Source organism: Marmota flaviventris, chromosome 11 (genome assembly GCF_047511675.1).
Source record: "Marmota flaviventris isolate mMarFla1 chromosome 11, mMarFla1.hap1, whole genome shotgun sequence".
NCBI lineage: Eukaryota > Metazoa > Chordata > Mammalia > Rodentia > Sciuridae > Marmota > Marmota flaviventris.
Genome location: NC_092508.1, coordinates 35524425 through 35541648, shown reverse-complemented (window position 1 = coordinate 35541648; position 17224 = coordinate 35524425). Strand labels below are relative to the sequence as shown.

The 17224-nt window shown below is 31.6% G+C and overlaps 1 protein-coding gene across 3 annotated transcripts in view; it reads right to left on the bottom strand.

Annotated features, from left to right (window-relative positions):
* Positions 1–105: 105 nt before the first annotated feature.
* Positions 106–17224, bottom strand: part of Tyw5 (tRNA-yW synthesizing protein 5) — a 20878-nt gene continuing 3759 nt past the window's right edge. For 2 of the 3 annotated variants that reach the window (XM_027925009.3, XM_071618951.1), the window contains exons 2-8: positions 14887–15041; positions 11533–11602; positions 9036–9080; positions 7687–7824; positions 5558–5645; positions 5044–5160; positions 106–3220 (exon numbers count right to left, since the gene is read on the bottom strand). In XM_027925009.3, coding sequence (XP_027780810.1) covers positions 2964–3220; positions 5044–5160; positions 5558–5645; positions 7687–7824; positions 9036–9080; positions 11533–11602; positions 14887–15041 — 870 coding nt within the window. In that variant the 3' untranslated portion in view covers positions 106–2963. The remainder of the gene's footprint in view (positions 3221–5043; positions 5161–5557; positions 5646–7686; positions 7825–9035; positions 9081–11532; positions 11603–14886; positions 15042–17224) is intronic. The other variant, XM_071618950.1, reaches the window with a different exon arrangement.

Here is a 17224-nt window from a genome sequence, read left to right as displayed (position 1 = left end):
AAGATGTTTGAAATTAATTACTGAGTAAGTAGAATTCAAATGTACTCATGTTCCAAGAAAAATATCGTTAATGTTCTTGAAAATTTAATAATTACACTTCATACATAATGCTTTAAAAATGTATTTTGAAAGGATGATATGAACAAAAATTCAAGTAATACAAAACTGCCAGTCTTGCCACTGGCTCTTCAGCCTCTTCTCAGAGGCAACCACTATCACTAGTTTCTTGTAAAGTCTTGCAGAGCTAATTCATGCCTATATAAATATTTACATACAGCACCTTATTTTACACAAATGGCAGCATATTTTGACACCTTTTGTATGACGTTACATTGGGAAAATTCCACACCAGTACATATACCTTTGCTTTATTCTTCAGCTGCACTGTTCCATTTTTTGTATTATATTCTGCTGTCTGCCTGCTTATTAGTTTTATTTTGAATCCTTGTATATATGAAGGTTTGTTGAGAAGAAAATTCCTTTGTACATCAGGTCCAGCTCCCAAACTAGCCAAAGAAAAGCTATCCAATCCATTCAGAAGTATTTGAGATATGCTACACATTAAGAAGAGAGAATATGGTCACTACCACTGAAATTAATCCCATCTTCTATCACAGCTGTGTGGATCTGGACAAGCATTTATACAATCTGGGTTGATTAGAATCCCTGTGAGGTTATCCTTAACATATACTGAGAAATATTTCATTCATTTGGCCTTAACCCCAAAGGCAAAAAAGATTAAAATATCTCAATTTTAAAATGAACAGACCCTAACAAAAAATACAACCTTAGAGATAATTTTAAAACTTCCCAGAGGGTTTATCTCTAGCCTTCCAAATGTAATACTACAAAAGGAGCTACCTCACACCTCTTAGCAAGAAAATTAAATAGAATAGCTAGCACTAGCCATCAACTGTTTCTGCTCTTAACTATCTCCTCATATTTTTTTGTAGAAACTTATGAAGCATTAGTTCTATTTTAAAGATGAGGAAAATAATCTTCAGAGGTTATTTAACTTCACCCAGTTTTCTTCCCCACTAACCAAAACAAAATAAAATGAATATTCAGTAAGCCAACTGTAACTGGTTTACTGCCACATTTATACTTTGCACTGATTCTCATATTGGTTAAGAAAAGGGAAATTCAAAAAAGAGGAAAGTTTATTAAAAGCAGACTATAAATACTGTACAAAACTAAGAGAATTTTGTCTTTCTTCTTCCTGAAACAACAGGAATCACTGAAGAAGTTCCTTGCTTAGTTTTAGAAATAAAGACAAAATCTGGTAATTAGATTTGGCTAGTATATTAAAACAGTTCCTTTCTGAGAGACTTTTTATCACCTTTGTTGATCTTAGTTAATTCAGTAAGTTTTTCAAAAGATGCCTAGGAAAATCAGAACTTTTCCTTTCTTGTTTATTGTGATTCGCATTTTATGCCTGAAACTACTCCAGCATAAAACATGAGTGAATGGATTATCTTCAATAGAGAAAATTAATTAAAATGCACCAAAAATGATGTACTCACAGAGATTGCTTTGGATGGGCACATTTGTGTTCAATAAATATACTTGGTCTTGTTCCAGTGACATTGCAACATAATGGCTAGGTACAAAACAAAGAATAGCATAGAAGACACACAATGGCCCATTGTCTTCAAAGACAACATTAGGATCTTTCATTGAAAACAAACAAACAAACATTTATTTAGAAAAAGACTAGGTAAAAATGTATTTAGTAGGAGAAACTTTAATTAGGTTGATATTTAGCCATACATATAAACTAAAACTGATTTATTTTCTATATAAAAAAATTTTAAAAGGAGGCTGATTTGACATATCAGGATCAAAACCAGGATCAATTAAACATTTGTTTTGGATAAATCACAAAACTAATAATACAAATCACTATAGTCCAATGATTCTCAGTCCTGATTATACATCAAAACAGCTTATAAGGTCTATTAGATAACTATACTAAATCCCAAATGTACTGAATATAACATATAACATAGTTGGAGCCTAGGCATATAAGTGTTCAAAAAAAATGCCTCAAAAGATTCTGATTACATGCAAATGTAGTAGAAAACTTAGATGGTTGTCCACTGTTTTTCCTTTCCTATCAGAACCCTGGTTTTAAAAATTATCCATTCTGCCCCATCCATACCTCATAGGCCTCAAAAACGATTCTATTCCCAGCTCCAGGAGACCTGACTAGCCTAAGGGTTATTTTATATCCTTTGCCTAATGACTAGCTCAGGGATGGGCAGATCTAAGCTACTTTATACATCAATAAGACCCAAGGATTTGGTAGCAAATTCTGGGAAATTTGCTACCAAATTTCCATATTAACACAGAACCACTGGAATCCAGCCAGATTCTTCTGCTGCATTTAAATGAAGATACACAAGGCCCCAACTACTGGCAATCATCCCATGACCACAAGGGTAGCCAGCCTTAGGATAACTGCCAATGCTGTGGCTAGAGAAAGGGGGAAAAAATCTCCAAAGTTTGGTGACATTACCAAATCAATGGATTGGAAACACTGAAACCTATCAGAGACTTCATGTAATGAGAGTCAATATAGTTTCTTATTGCTGGAATCATTTTAAGTTGGATTTTTAATTATTTGGGGTTTTTTTTGTTTGTGTGTTTGTTGGTGTTGAAGATCAAATCCAGGACCCTAAGCATGTGTGTATCACCAACCTATATCCCTAGCCCAATAATTTGCATCGTACAGCTAATGAGTAGTCCTAGTATGGCACTCTTTAAAACTCTTTTAACAATCTGTATCAAGTAGAAACCATACCAAGACCCACATCATATTTAGTTAATCTGTAAATCTGAGACTGATTTATCTGTCCTATTTTAACAAAGAATGAATCTTTAAAAATTTATAACTTGTTATACTTTCTCAATGTCTGAACTAAATTTTATTAAAAGATTATTCATCACATTCACTTTATTATTTACTCAAAGTTCTTGCTGTAGGCTTTGTCTTGAATGTATAAGACCATTCGCCGTGCATAGAAGTCCCTGTATTCCTCTGGTAATTCAGCCAGTGTTTTTAAGGCTCTGTCTAAAATTTGTGCAGCTCTTGATGCTGCTTTAGGATCTTTGTTTCCATAGGTGTCTGTTTTATCATAGCATTCAGATGGAAGGTGCTTCCAAAAGACATTCACTCCCACTCCAAACTCTTCAGAAATTACATTATGGAACCATAAAGCTGGAGAAAGTTTCAAAAAACAAGTTAAAAATAAAACCTACAGTTAAAAAAAAAAAAACCAAAATGTCACTGAAATATCACGAATTGCATATAGCCAATGTAAGAAATAATTCTTGTAACCAGATCCCTTCGTTAGCACACTCCCAGCTTCTAACAGAATCATTTTAACTTTTATGAATTGCCAAACCAATTTAAAGTGTCGAAACCCTTAGTTTAAAAATCTTTAGAAATAACAATTTTTCCTTTATAACTTGATGGACATAATAAAGCTGTATTTGTTTTGTAGTTCTCGTCTGGGGTTATGTTTTGTGTTACTTGTTTACACTTCCTGAGTCATACAACTATATAAAAAACTTTTTTTTTTTCTTGGTATACAGAACATTTCAATTATTTGAGAAGTATGACCTTTTCTGATTCAGTACAAGACTTTTGTTCTCAAAGACTTCATGTTCAAGCTGTAATTTGGTTTTCTAACTTGCTTAAATTTGCATTCATTGTAGCTTCCTCAGTTTTATATTTCTAATGCAATTATAATCATGTTATATTTCAGCTCCTTTACAACAATTAGTACACAAAACTACAGCAAATATTTTGATGGTGGAGGCGATGGGTAAAATATATTATATACCTAATTAATTTTTTATTTTCACTAAAAAGTTTACTTTGTTTTCAATTGAGTCTATACAATTTCAAAATATAAGTGCCAGAGGCATGCTAAAGCAACACAACAATGTAACAAAGATGGAGTACTAATCATGTCAAACAATGTTTAATCTTATGCAAGGTTTAGAAAGAAAGATTTAAATTTTCGAAATCAAATTCATTCTGAGAGTGCTTGAGGAAAAAGAAAAGATTAACATAGTTTGATATGCAGAAGTAGTCTTCAGTTTTAATCTTCACTTCAATTTTTCTAGAATCTTTCTTAAAAGAAAAAAACTAACCATTCTGTTAAATTTAAATCCTAAGATGGGACTTTTGCTTTTGTTTCAAAATATATGCAAATGTTTAATATTTGGGGACTTTTTGTTTTTTAAAAAACCTATATGTAGAATAACAGAAAAGTGCATGTCCCTTAACCATGTTCTGAAGATACAAAAATCAAAAATGTAAATGCAAATTTTAGAAAAGACAACTGATTTTAAGATTGATGTAATGGTTATTCTCAATGAATATAAGAATGAGAAATCAATGCATCCAGTTTTTATAGATGATCAATTACATGAAGGACATTATACAGCTGTGCAAAACTATTTTTCTTTCTTTATATCTTTATCCTCCAAGCTTTTTTCTATTTTTAAAATAATTTTTTTTTTTTTTTTTTTTTTTTTTACTTTTTAAACTTTTTTGAAAAAAACAAAACACAAACATACTTTCACCTATATCTACACAGGATCAGGATCATTGCCTCCCATCTCCCCATCCTGTCCCACTGAAGGTCTTCAGGGGAATAACAAAGCAAGCTGACATCTGTTATGGCAACAATGTTTTTTTCTGGAGTACTTCCTGAGGGACCTACACAAGGCTGTTATACAGGTAACATTTTATATATATATATATAGGTAGCAGTATACTCTAATGATTAAAAGTATAATATAGTAAATAGAGAAAAACCAGTAACATAGTCATTTATCATCAAATATTACATACTACATATAATTGTATGGGCAACATAGATTGCTTTTGAGAAACAAGACTATTAATTTCTAAGAGTTTGCTGAGGTATTCTTTAAACATACACACACATAGAGAAAAATAATCACATAGAGTATGAGTCACAGTGCAGATTTTATAAACAGCACATTACTGAGGTCTAGAAATCTTACCAGGAATGAATAATATATCACCAGCTTCAAGGGTACACTCGTACCTTCTAGCCTTGGAAAAGAGTGGATATTTAACTAAGTCTGGGTTGTCTATATTTAGTACTTCTGATTTAGTACCTGAAAAATTCAAAAAAAGGAAAACAAAGATTGGACAAAGTTAGCATTTTTAGATAAAGTATTTTTACAAATACAAATATGAAAATTAATTCTTTTCTGTTCAATCACTGTACTCACACCATGAGGGCCATGACTATTCTCCTGAAACCTAAGACAGTTTTCCATGACCCGTTCTTTAATTATGAACACTGATATCCATGCAATTAAGATAAGAATATGAAAATCTCATTCTTCTGGCAGACTACTCCTGTATGTATTACACATATACAATGGAGAATACAATAAATCATAGCAAGAAGTGCCCCAAAATGTTTTTCCCCCTCAATGTGAATAGAGATTTCTCAAAAGGAGTAACTGAATAGACATTAAAAATATAAAACTTTTAAAAAACACATACCTGATAGATATAAGTACTGGGCATCTCGAGGGCTGAATAGTGTAACACGCTTTTTTCCTGTTACTTGTACTAAAAAGTTATCCATTACCTGAAGACCAATAAAAACTTATTGGTAAGCAGTGTCTAAAATTCAAATAAATAGAACCAACAACTTTCCACATAATTAACTACAAACCTTAATTCTTTTTCATTTACTTATTTTGAGATTGGGTCTCACTATGTTGCCCTTACCTAGGCTAGCCTCAAATCTGCAATCCTCCTGCCTTAGCCTCTGTAGCTGGGAATATATAAGTATGTGCCACTGTACCCAGACTAAACCCCAATCTTTTATAAGACTTGACTTACACTACCTAAAACTCATATTCTAATCTAACAATGGAAATCCTCATATTCCACATATAGCTATGCCTGTATTGAAGGTATTTCTACAGTATTACCTTAAAATAGGAAGAACTGGCAAATTCAGAAGTCCAGTATTACGAAACTAATTTCCCTTATCCAACCATTAATTGACTGTGAAAATAGTTAAATTGTACTTGATACTCTGCTTAGTTAATAACTTCTTTATTTAAGTTTCAAGGAATGTTCTAAGACCAACCAATATTAGAGAACAGAGTAAAAGCCCTTAGAAAAATTAGGTGTTAGGAAAATGGGTACGGTTACAACCACTGCTAACTCTTAATACATGTCTAACAATAATATGATTATAGATATCTTCCTTATCAAATTATTTGCACAGGAATATAATCTGGCAAATTTTCTTTTTAATTTTTTTTTAGTTATAGATCAACACAATACCTTTATTTTATTTGTTTATTTCTATGTGGTGTCGGGGATTGAACTCAGTGCCTCACACATGCTAGGCAAGTGCTCTACCACTGAGCTACAACCTTGGCCCTGCAAATTTTCTTAATACATTTTTTCATAGAGTAATCTTAATGTTTCCTATATATGCAAGAATATACCTTCTTCGTACTGACTGTTAAAAATGTTAAAAGGCAGAGCCACATGATTCTCAGCTAAGGAATTAAGATATACACTGAGCAAGATATATTCATGATTATTCACGTCATTACTACTGAAGCATTTCTCCTTTTAGCAGTAACCCTTTACTTATATAAACCTTAACCATATAATTATAACTAGCATTTCTTAAGAAAAGCTTTATATATTTTTTTTACAAGTTGAGGTAAAAGGAAAACTACTTAAAATTTTAAAATGTTCTCAAGTCATAGAACTTATAGCTAAAAATGTTATGAGTCACTATCATTTTTCTCACCATGTCATTCATGTAAAATCTTAAAAAAAACAATGTGCTAAGGTTTCATGTCTGTCTCACTTAATTATAGATTTACTGACTATGCTAAAATCCTCCCAAGAGGTCTTTAAATGAATTATAAAATATACATATAAAACATAGCAGTTTGATTTAGAACCTTTTAAAAAATTATTTTATCTTTGGAAACCTGTCAGGTATTACTTCAGCTTCTTGTTTCTCCACTTCCTGACACCAAATCACACACCATACTAGCATTTTAATATTTTAAAAAAATGTATAAATATATATACATATATGTATATTTAAGCAAATAAAATTATAATACCATAGACTAAATAATAAAAAAAAACCACCTAAACTTACTTTCTGACTTATAAATACAGTAGACAAAGATATAAATACTAAGCTCTTCAGATACCCCCAAATTCTTACAATTAGAAATAGTTCACCATAAGCTCCTGCCTGTCTCCTGAATAACGTGACTGTATGGCAAGATTCATGTGTATCATTTACACACCTGTCTGCCCCTCCAGTGCTTTACTTGATGGTCATCTTTCACCCATTAAGAAATAAAAACAGAAGACCCCAATACACTTCATAAAACTTACATATATAAGGATGAATCAAAAACAAGACCACAGAGAAATAAAATGTGAAAAACTAGACTTTGCCATTAGCTAAATAATTCACTCCCCCATCACTGCCTTATAAACTGCTTATTCAAAACTCAATGTTTAAGCAAATTACACCACAAAGATCTTTAGGGTAGCTTAAAAAGTTAAAATTATGAATATTAAATCTGTAAATGCTATATTTATGTGGATTTAGATTTTTCAGATAGTTAGCATACATCATAGTGGGTCCAAAGCTGTAATCCAGGTGAACTAATTCGAAAAACACTGGAAAAGAACTGTTCGTCTTTGAAGAAGTTTGGAAACTTAATATCTCCTTCTAATAAAGGAAATTGCTTTCTGATATCTGCAACATCCTGTATTGACAGAAACATAAAAACAAAATATTAGATAAAAAGACAACCTCTGGAAAGAATTTTAAAATGCATATTTTATCTAAGGCTACTAATGAGACTACATAATAAGAAAAGGGTAAGGAGTGGGAGGGAATGGGAGGAAGAAGGGGAATAGCTAGGATGGTGGAAGAGGGTCATCATTATACAAAATACATGTATGAAGATGTGAATTTGGTGTCAACATACCTTATATATAAACAGATATATGATAAAGGGTAGTATAAAGGTTTATTAAGAATTGTATGCAAAAAAAAATAAGAGCGCTCATGTATAATGGCATAATTTGGTGTGAACATACTTTATATACAGAGTTACAAAAAATTGTACTGTGAATGGATAATCATGAATGTAATGCACTCCACTATTGTCATGTATGTAAGAAATAAATTTAAAAAAAGAAAGAAAAGGGTAAAACTTTGCTCAGTGTTTTAAAATATTGTGATGTGAACATCTGTTAACACATTATCTTACTAATGAAGAAATAACAGACTGTGTAAATAAGATTGCAGATTTAACAGTATCACACTGTTAAGCTCTATGTACTTCATTAATAGAAAGGTTCTTTCTACTTTAAGCAAGATTGATACAATTGTCATCTACTCTAATGTGGCTCTATACATTTGACTCCAAATATACATCAAAGCTTATATAATGAATTATTCAGGATTTCTATAATTATTTTGGATTAGTGTTTTATTAGTTGACTGGCCATCTATAAAATATTCAATAGAAAGGATTTATTATTGTATAATAATATTTCTTATTCTTATTGTATTTCTTATTTAAACACTAAGATTCTATAGTCCTACCTAAGAACTAAGTAATCAATTTTCAATAATTTTAATTAGGGGCACAAATCATTGAGAAAAGAATAGAGTAAGAAAAGTTATATGTGAATCAATAACTATAAAAATTACACTGTAAGTTAAAACACATATAATCACTTAGGCTTTAAGCAACTGTTTTAAATCCACAGTTCTTTTTTTCTTTTCTAAACTGGGAATTCAACCCAGGGGCCCTTTACCATTAGGCTACATCCCTATTCCCTTTCATTTTTTAATACAGGGTCTCACTAAGTTGCCCATGCTGCCCTTGAACTTGCTTCAGTTTCCCAAGTCACTGGGATTACAGGTATATACCACTGTGCCCAACCTTAAGTCTACATTTCTTACCTTTCTAGGGTCTTCTCCAAGAGACCGTAAGTAGTATTTCTCATCCTTAAACATCCCGAAGAAAAATAACAGCATTCATTTAAAAATTTTAGGAAGTAAAGAAGGAAGGAATTAAGCCTTAAAATCTGACCCAGTGAAGTATTTTTCTAAAAAGTTCAATTACCTTACCCTTTCTACTAATGCTCTCTGGTGGCCATATGAAGAAATGTCTTCATGTATGTGGCTCATGATGATGAATGGATCCACAAAATATTAAGTAAAATAAATTCTAAAGGCAACACTTAACACACCATGCATAAACCACAATGATTTACACTTTATACTCCAAATAATTGTTTAGATTTTATAACAGTTTCTTAACGCTTAATAAAAGGATCCCCATTTGTATAGAATACATGATCTCAAAATATTATTAAACACCAACAACAAACTTCTTAATTTAATACAAATATAAAATAAGAGATAAGAAAAATACTCTTTGCTTTTAATAAATCTTTTAAAAACTTGTTACAGTGCATTTTATCAGGCTAAACCTATCCCTGACAACAGAAATGCTAAAGTGAAATCCTTAAGAGTCAGCTCAGGTGTGAGTTAGAAACATTATCATTTCATACTAGTAAACTCAAATGGATAATTTTTTAAATTATCATTTATACTTCACTGAGTAGCTAAATAGGGATCTGCCTGAAATATAAAACATTCACTGTAGGGTTGGGAGTATAACTTGATGGTATAGCATTTGCCTAGCATTTTGTAAAGCACTGGGTTTGAGAATCAGCACTGCAAAAAATGATAACGACAACAACAACAACAACAAAAACCCATTCATTGTTACCTGCATTTTCCATGAATTAGAGAACTGAGATATATTAGGTCAAGTTCAGGGGCAAACCAACTCAAGAATTCTGCCTCTTTGAAACCAGTATGAACCATTATAACACAACTTCAAAATACATCTTATTTACATTAAACCCCTATATCTATGATCATAAATCTATCAGAATTCTTGGATTCACTATTTTCATATTTTTAGTATCATATCAGATAGATTCTATAAGTATGTTACTGGCTAAACAGATTTCAAAAAATGTTCTTCAAAATTCTAAGGATTTTCTAACAGTCTAATGTTTCAGGGTTTAAAAAAATAAGTTCACATAGCAGAGATCTACTGCTCAGATTCAAGATTCAAGAAAGGACTTATTATAGTTGCAAGAACTGTGATTTACTTTGGATTGCCAGCTGTTAACTTCCTAAGGTTTACCTTAGTACCTGAAACAAGGTTTTACTTTTCCTAGGGCAGGCCCAACCAAAGACTAAATTGGTAGTCCTGCCAATCAAGGCAGGACTCCTCTGACATACAGTACATACAATACTAGATGACTTCTCCCACCCAAGCCTGCTTCCTCTCCTTTCCTTTTATAGACATTACTCCCTAATGCACTCCTAATTCTATCTCAGCCTCAGCTTTCCACAGGACTGAACTGACAGTCTAAATTAATCTTGTTTACAGATTTTCCATAATTTTTAGACTTAATTCTTCATCCTGTCTCTCTTTCTTTTACTTCACATTTCACAGCTATTGAAATCTGTGCACTCATTTCCCACAGTCAGAAAGCTGCCAAACAGCAACTCAATACACATGTTCAAAGCATGGCTATAAAGTAGTACAGCTAATGGAATTAGGTTTAAGACATTCTAGGCATAGTACAGATTCACAGACCTCCAAGTTTGCAGGGATTTCGGTGGCAATCTAGCATTACCACTGCCTGATGAGAGAACTATGAAAATGAAACACCTGTTAAACTAAACTGCCTAGCCCAGCTGGCTTTTCGATAGACATCAGTTTTTGATTAAAAGCTTAAAGCAGCTTATTTTTGCAACGAGCTTTGAGATAACACAGTGATTTTTTTTTAAATTATAGAAATATTGTAGCTCAATGCCTTGTCTCAAGGTATTTAAACTGAACTATTTAAAGCTGGACTATAAAGAAAATAAGAATTCTTCTAATTTAATCTTGAACAAATGTTATACCACTCAAAAGAAATCATATTAATAAAAAATGTAGAAACAGCCTATATGAAATAAAGTTCTTCATTAGCATTTAAATTTGGCATATTAGATCCAAGCATTTTCAAAGGAAGTAATACTAATATCTTACATATAATAAATAGTATCTGTGTTAGGCATACTACTAAGTATTTTACAGATTTTGCTTAGTTAATTCTCACAAACTCTTATGATATGGATACTGTTATTATCTCCATTTTATACATGAGTGTATTTAAGCACAGAAAAATAATATGGCCAAGGTTTGAGAACTGATAAATGGCAATGCATATCCAACCAACGCTTAAGAATAATTATCAGAGAAGGCTACAGTTCCTGTATATCTAATGATCTTTTATAAGATCATAATTTAGCATATGAATACTTTCTAATAAAATCAGTTAGCGTATAAACACATACTAATGCTTTCTAAAAAATTAAAAACAATTACCTCTGAAATAAAGAATTCTTTATGCTTTTCTTCAGCTGCCCTCTGGACCAACTTGTCAAAAGGCAAAGTTCTGAAATAAGTATAAAAGAATACTCAGACTTCATAAGAGAATAACTAGTAATATAATTACTATTGGCTTGCTGCAGGTAAACATGACATTTTACAATATCCATAGTTTTTATTATGACCTATTAAGTGGAATTCTAAATTTTAAAAATTCATTTTAGCAGTATGCTTGTTTGATATAAGTTATCTGAAATTGTGGAATTGAAGATTTTAAAATTTATTTTACAAATGGATCCTTACAGGTCAATATCCTTCTATTCCAAGTTATTGGTAGAAAAATGCTTCTATGGTATCTGGTAACTTTTGGAAATATACAAACTTTCAGGTTTCAATAGCTACCTGTTCTCAAGTGTCATGGAAAAGCAAATTGAGTGAGGAATGAGGTTCTCACTGATACTATACTGCTAAAGTGCTACTTCTTGCCTTGTATTCGTCTGAAAATCTAAGTGTCTCTGATGCCAGGTTATGGGCTAATGGCTCCTGTGAATGTGAAAGTCTGAACTAGAGGCTACCACTGCTAATTATGTAGAATGAGCATTGCAGAAAAGAGGAGTCCATCATCTACTCAGATTAGTCTACAAGGTACTGTTCTTATATAAAATTTTGGATCAATTACATCAATAAATTTACTTGCTATTCTGTTATTCAGTGTTTTCTATCTAAGGACTTCGTTACCTCATGCATGTTCCAAACAGAAACCCATCTACTATTGTTATGAAAAATGGTAAAAAAAAATATGGAAATTTATGGCCCTAGAAAGAGACAAGGGGCACTTGGAGATGTAGAAAAGCAAGGTTTATTCAGCACTGCTGCAGGCTCAGTGTAGTCCTCTCCAAAAGCTGAGCCTAGCCCCTTTGTTCTCCATATCTTTCATTTTAGTACAGAATTCTGGGTTTCAATACTTTCTCATGCAAGTAACCTTGATTTCTCTCTTTCTTCAGATAGCTCTGGTTCCTGACATAGCTGCTGAGCAAGCATGATTACACAGGCAGAAACTAGTAGGTTGCAGTTATTAACAGAGATAAAAAGAAACATCTTAGGAAGGAGATGACGCTTCACTATTAAGGGACCATTTTTCTGGACTAGCACACAGACCAGTAAGAAAGACAATATCAAATAAGGGTTACCATGGATGCCATGGAGTCAGGCAAATTTGAGTATACATATGAGTTCTATCATTTTGAACTGCATGATCTTGGATAAGTTGCTTAATATTTTTAAACCTTCATATTTTCCATCTGTAAAATCATATAAACAATATCTACCTCACAGATTGTTTTGTAGTTTAAAATGAATAAAATCTAGAATGCCTGGCACAGTACCTGAGTATTCAGGAAAGGACAGACATTAGGATTAGCAATAATGAAAATACATATACCCTTCAGCAGCATGCAAGTAGTCATCAAAATTAAAAAAAAAAAAAAAAAAAAAAGGAAGGAAAAAAAAACTTCACCCATTTTGTAAAGGCTGCTTTACAAAATAAGAATAGAATTGATGAAAGTACAATAAATAATAAGAGCAAGACAAAAGAATTACATGATGCCCTAGGCAGAGGCAGCAAAGCAAAGCTTCTGAAATTTAAACTCTTTTTTTCAATTAGATCTATAACCAGAAGATATCAATATCCTTTCATCATACAAGGTTCTCTTGTCCATAGTATCCTGACTCAAGAAGAAAAATGTAAAAGTTAATACTTGTTAATGTATCCATCTTCAGATATTTGATAAAGAAGAGGAGCAATGTCAAACTGAAGTGATTTTTATAATATTGTATCTGTAGAATTTTGTACTTTCTAGTGTCTCTTTGGCCTAGATATCTCCCTTCTTTCCTACTGCCTGGTAAATACTAAAAAGTATTAAACCTTTTTTTTTTTTTTTTCTTGCGCTAAATAATCTTGCAACTTTTTAATAACTCTAAGGAAAAGCTTTGAGGAAGCCGGGATAGAAACTGTTATGTAATATATGTGCTTCAAAAACAAGTTTTGAAAAGACATGACAAAACATCAAAGCAATTCAAGATGAGTTTTCAATACCCATTAGACTCTGGAAAATGAACATCATTAATTGCAGGCTGAAAAATCATCATTCCAGCATTTTCCTGATCTAATAAAAAGTGAAAAGTTCTTACACTTGGAAAACCTTGTGGTAATTAAATTCAATTCATGGTCTATTAAAAACCAAAACTATAATGGTGACCATTCAAATGGTAAAAAATTGAGAAAAGTTTTGGCAGTTGTAACATGAGCTTGGAAACTTTAATGAGAAAGGAATGCCCCTGGACATTAGAAACTCTGTTTAACTCATCTCTAAACTGAAATATTTTGTGAACTACGTGGTTTTTCAATAGATTAATTTGCTGGGAACTAAACGTGCTCAGAATTTGAAAGTTGTTGGTTTTTAACTTAACATTATTAATGAATCTCAGGGGAATAAATAACACATAAAACCTGCAAAATAAAATAATATTTAAAGCTTTCAAGTTTAGATATTCAGCAGCTTATGAATATCTATTTGCTTTTTTGGGGATAGTACAAGGTATTGAACCTGGTGCCTTGTGCATGGTAGGCAAGCACTCTACTACTAAGCTAAATCCTCAGCTCCTTTTAAGAGATTCCACAGCATAACATGACAACTATGAAAGAAATCAAAGTATTGAAGGTTAGAAAATATGATTTTTTAAAAAAAGTTAAACAAATTGATGAAAGATTATACCAAACACAGCTTGTCCTACATTTTTATAGAGGACAGAAAAAGAAAACATGAGCCTTTTAGAAAATTTCCTACACTAGATAAGTTTACCAATGTGGTAGGATAAATTGATTAATGGAGCAATGAATGAGCACAGCATACCCACCCACTTTAGATATAATCTAATTTTAATTGTGGAAATTCTCTCTTCTGTAACTTCCAAAAAATATTGGGTATATACCCTGTTAAAGAAATGGTCTTTGGAAACATCTTTGTATAATTATATTAACTTTGAATTCTTGTCTATTAAAAGCTACTCTTTAGGGACTGGGGTTGTGCTCAGTGGTAAAGCACTTGCCTCACACAAGTGAGGCCCTGGGTTTGATCCTCAGCACCACACAAAAATAAATAAATAAAATAAAGGTATTGTGTCCAACTACAACTAAAAAATAAATATTTTTAAAAAGCGCTATACTTTAAAAAATCAGTAAGCTAGTCCATGATTACATCAGATAGCCAAAAGATGTATAATGATATAAAAATATTTTTTAAGTTTTAAAAACGTTATTTGTACCCCAGAGTAAACCTCAGAAGAAAATACCTATATACAAAATTCTTACTAATGAAGTCCATCTGTTCAACTGTAGCAACATGAATCTTTACTTCTTTTGAACCTCCAACTTGGCTTAGGTAATCCACTGTCCATTTGCTTGTACATGCTCCTATGTCAATTCCTTCCAACACAAGAGGTTTTCTCTGTAAGTAATGAAAAGTGCAACAAAAAGTTTGTGAAAACCAACAATATATCAATAGTTATATCTGTTAACAGAGGGATAAGCTTTGATTCTTGATCCCCAGATACTCAAACTCAAAATTTCTGACAATTCACACTATCACTAAAATCGGAAGAAGGCCCATGAATTAGACCTAGAACAAAAGGTTAACATTAGGAAAACAAAACAGTAGTATCATCAATAGAAAAGAAGAGAAATCTAAATATTACATATACTTTCATGTTATTTATGACAAAAATATAAATTATTAAAATTTATACTTTATAGTAAAATATTTCTATAACTTTTTATTTTGATACAATTTCAAACTTCTAAAAACATTGTAAGAACATTACACAGAATCATATACTCTCTATGCCAGTTCACTAACTGTGAATATTGAGTCCCATTTGCTATATCATTTGCTCTCATTGTGTGTTTAGAGAAGGACATATTATTAAACCTAATTTAATTTTTTTGTAACCGTTCTAAGGTTAAAATGCTGGCATTGCAAGCCTTTCTCTCTAGAAACTAAGTGTTCTTCCTGTGAACAAAGACACTCGTAAATAACGATGGAGTAATAATCAAAATTATATTTCATACTTATATAATATTATTATCCACAGTCCATATTTAAATTTCATTAATTTTCATTTAGCATTATTTCTTTTCCTGGACCAGAATTTAGCCTGAGATGTCACATTACATTCAGCTGCCAAGTCTTTTAATATGGAACAGTTCTTCAACTTTTATCTTCCGTGACCTTGACATTTTTGAAGTATATGGACAATTATTTTGTTGAATGCCCTTTGATTTGGGCTTATCTGAAGTTTTTTCATGATTAGATTCAGATTATACATTTTGGGCAAGGAATGTACCACAGAAGGAATATGGTGGCCCTTCCTGGGCACCACATTAGGTGGTACCTGATATTTTGCCCTAACATTTGTGATGTTAACTTCAACTGGTAAATCTTGTCTAAATCAAGTATTGTTAGGTTGAGTGTAAAAAGCAGTGATTTTAAAAAAAAAAATTATATAATTTCTTCTACAGTTGTAAGTTCCACTAATGTAAAAAATGACCTCTAACTTTTTCATTTATTTTATTCTTTGGATAATCTATTAATGTCATTTTAAAACTTGAATTATTTTACATTTGGCCAGTAGGGCCCCTTCAAACTGGTCCTTAAGACTTTTTAACCTGCATACTTCCTTACTTTGTGGCAAAATAACATAATCCAGCATCCTTTTATACTTTTTCTGCCCAGCCCTACAGTCTGGTTTCTTTCAGTGGGTAATGTTTACCCCATTTTTGTCCCATCATCCCAAATATGAAACACCTGTAAAAATGTAAATATGGTATATAACATGTAATATTAAATATTATTTAAATTAGTATTATTTAATATAAAAACATACATAAGCTCTAGACTGATTTCCAACCTACTTTAACACACTTGCATCAACCTCATCAAAACATTCACAGAATTGAAAACGTGGGACTCAGTGGATTAATGGCACATCATTACTTCTGCCTTCTCATTGGACAGAGCTAAGAAATACATGAGCATATATGTATACCCCCCAAAACACACATACACATATGCATATACATATATTTATCTCTCTATATATGTACTATATTTATACACACATACATACCGAATGTACATATATTTGTAATCTCTTCTCCAACAATGAGAAACTTAATTCCTATCATTCTCAATGTTTAATCATTTGCAAAACTCCAGAATTTACAGAAAGTTCTTTCAGAATTACAAGGTAATACTACTATTTAAAAAAAAAAAAAAAAAAAGCCTACACTTTTGATCATTACACTAGGGACATATAATCAAAGTGTCTTAGATTATTTCTCCCCCATTCCTTAGATAGAGTCATTCGTTACTTTTTGATTTCTATTTTGGGGTTTTGCTTTTTTTTAAATAAAATCATTTCTCATCCTTACTGGTATTATTACTTTGAAATGTAAAACATTGACATGATTTCCCAAAGTCACAACTATACATAACTATACATCCACATTTTTCTATCTCATACTCATCCCCTAGAGATAATTGTCATTAATTTCTATCATTACTGTATTTTTTCCAAGTGCTCAAAAAATATACATATTAGCTCTCCCTTAAAAAAAAAAAAAACATGAAAA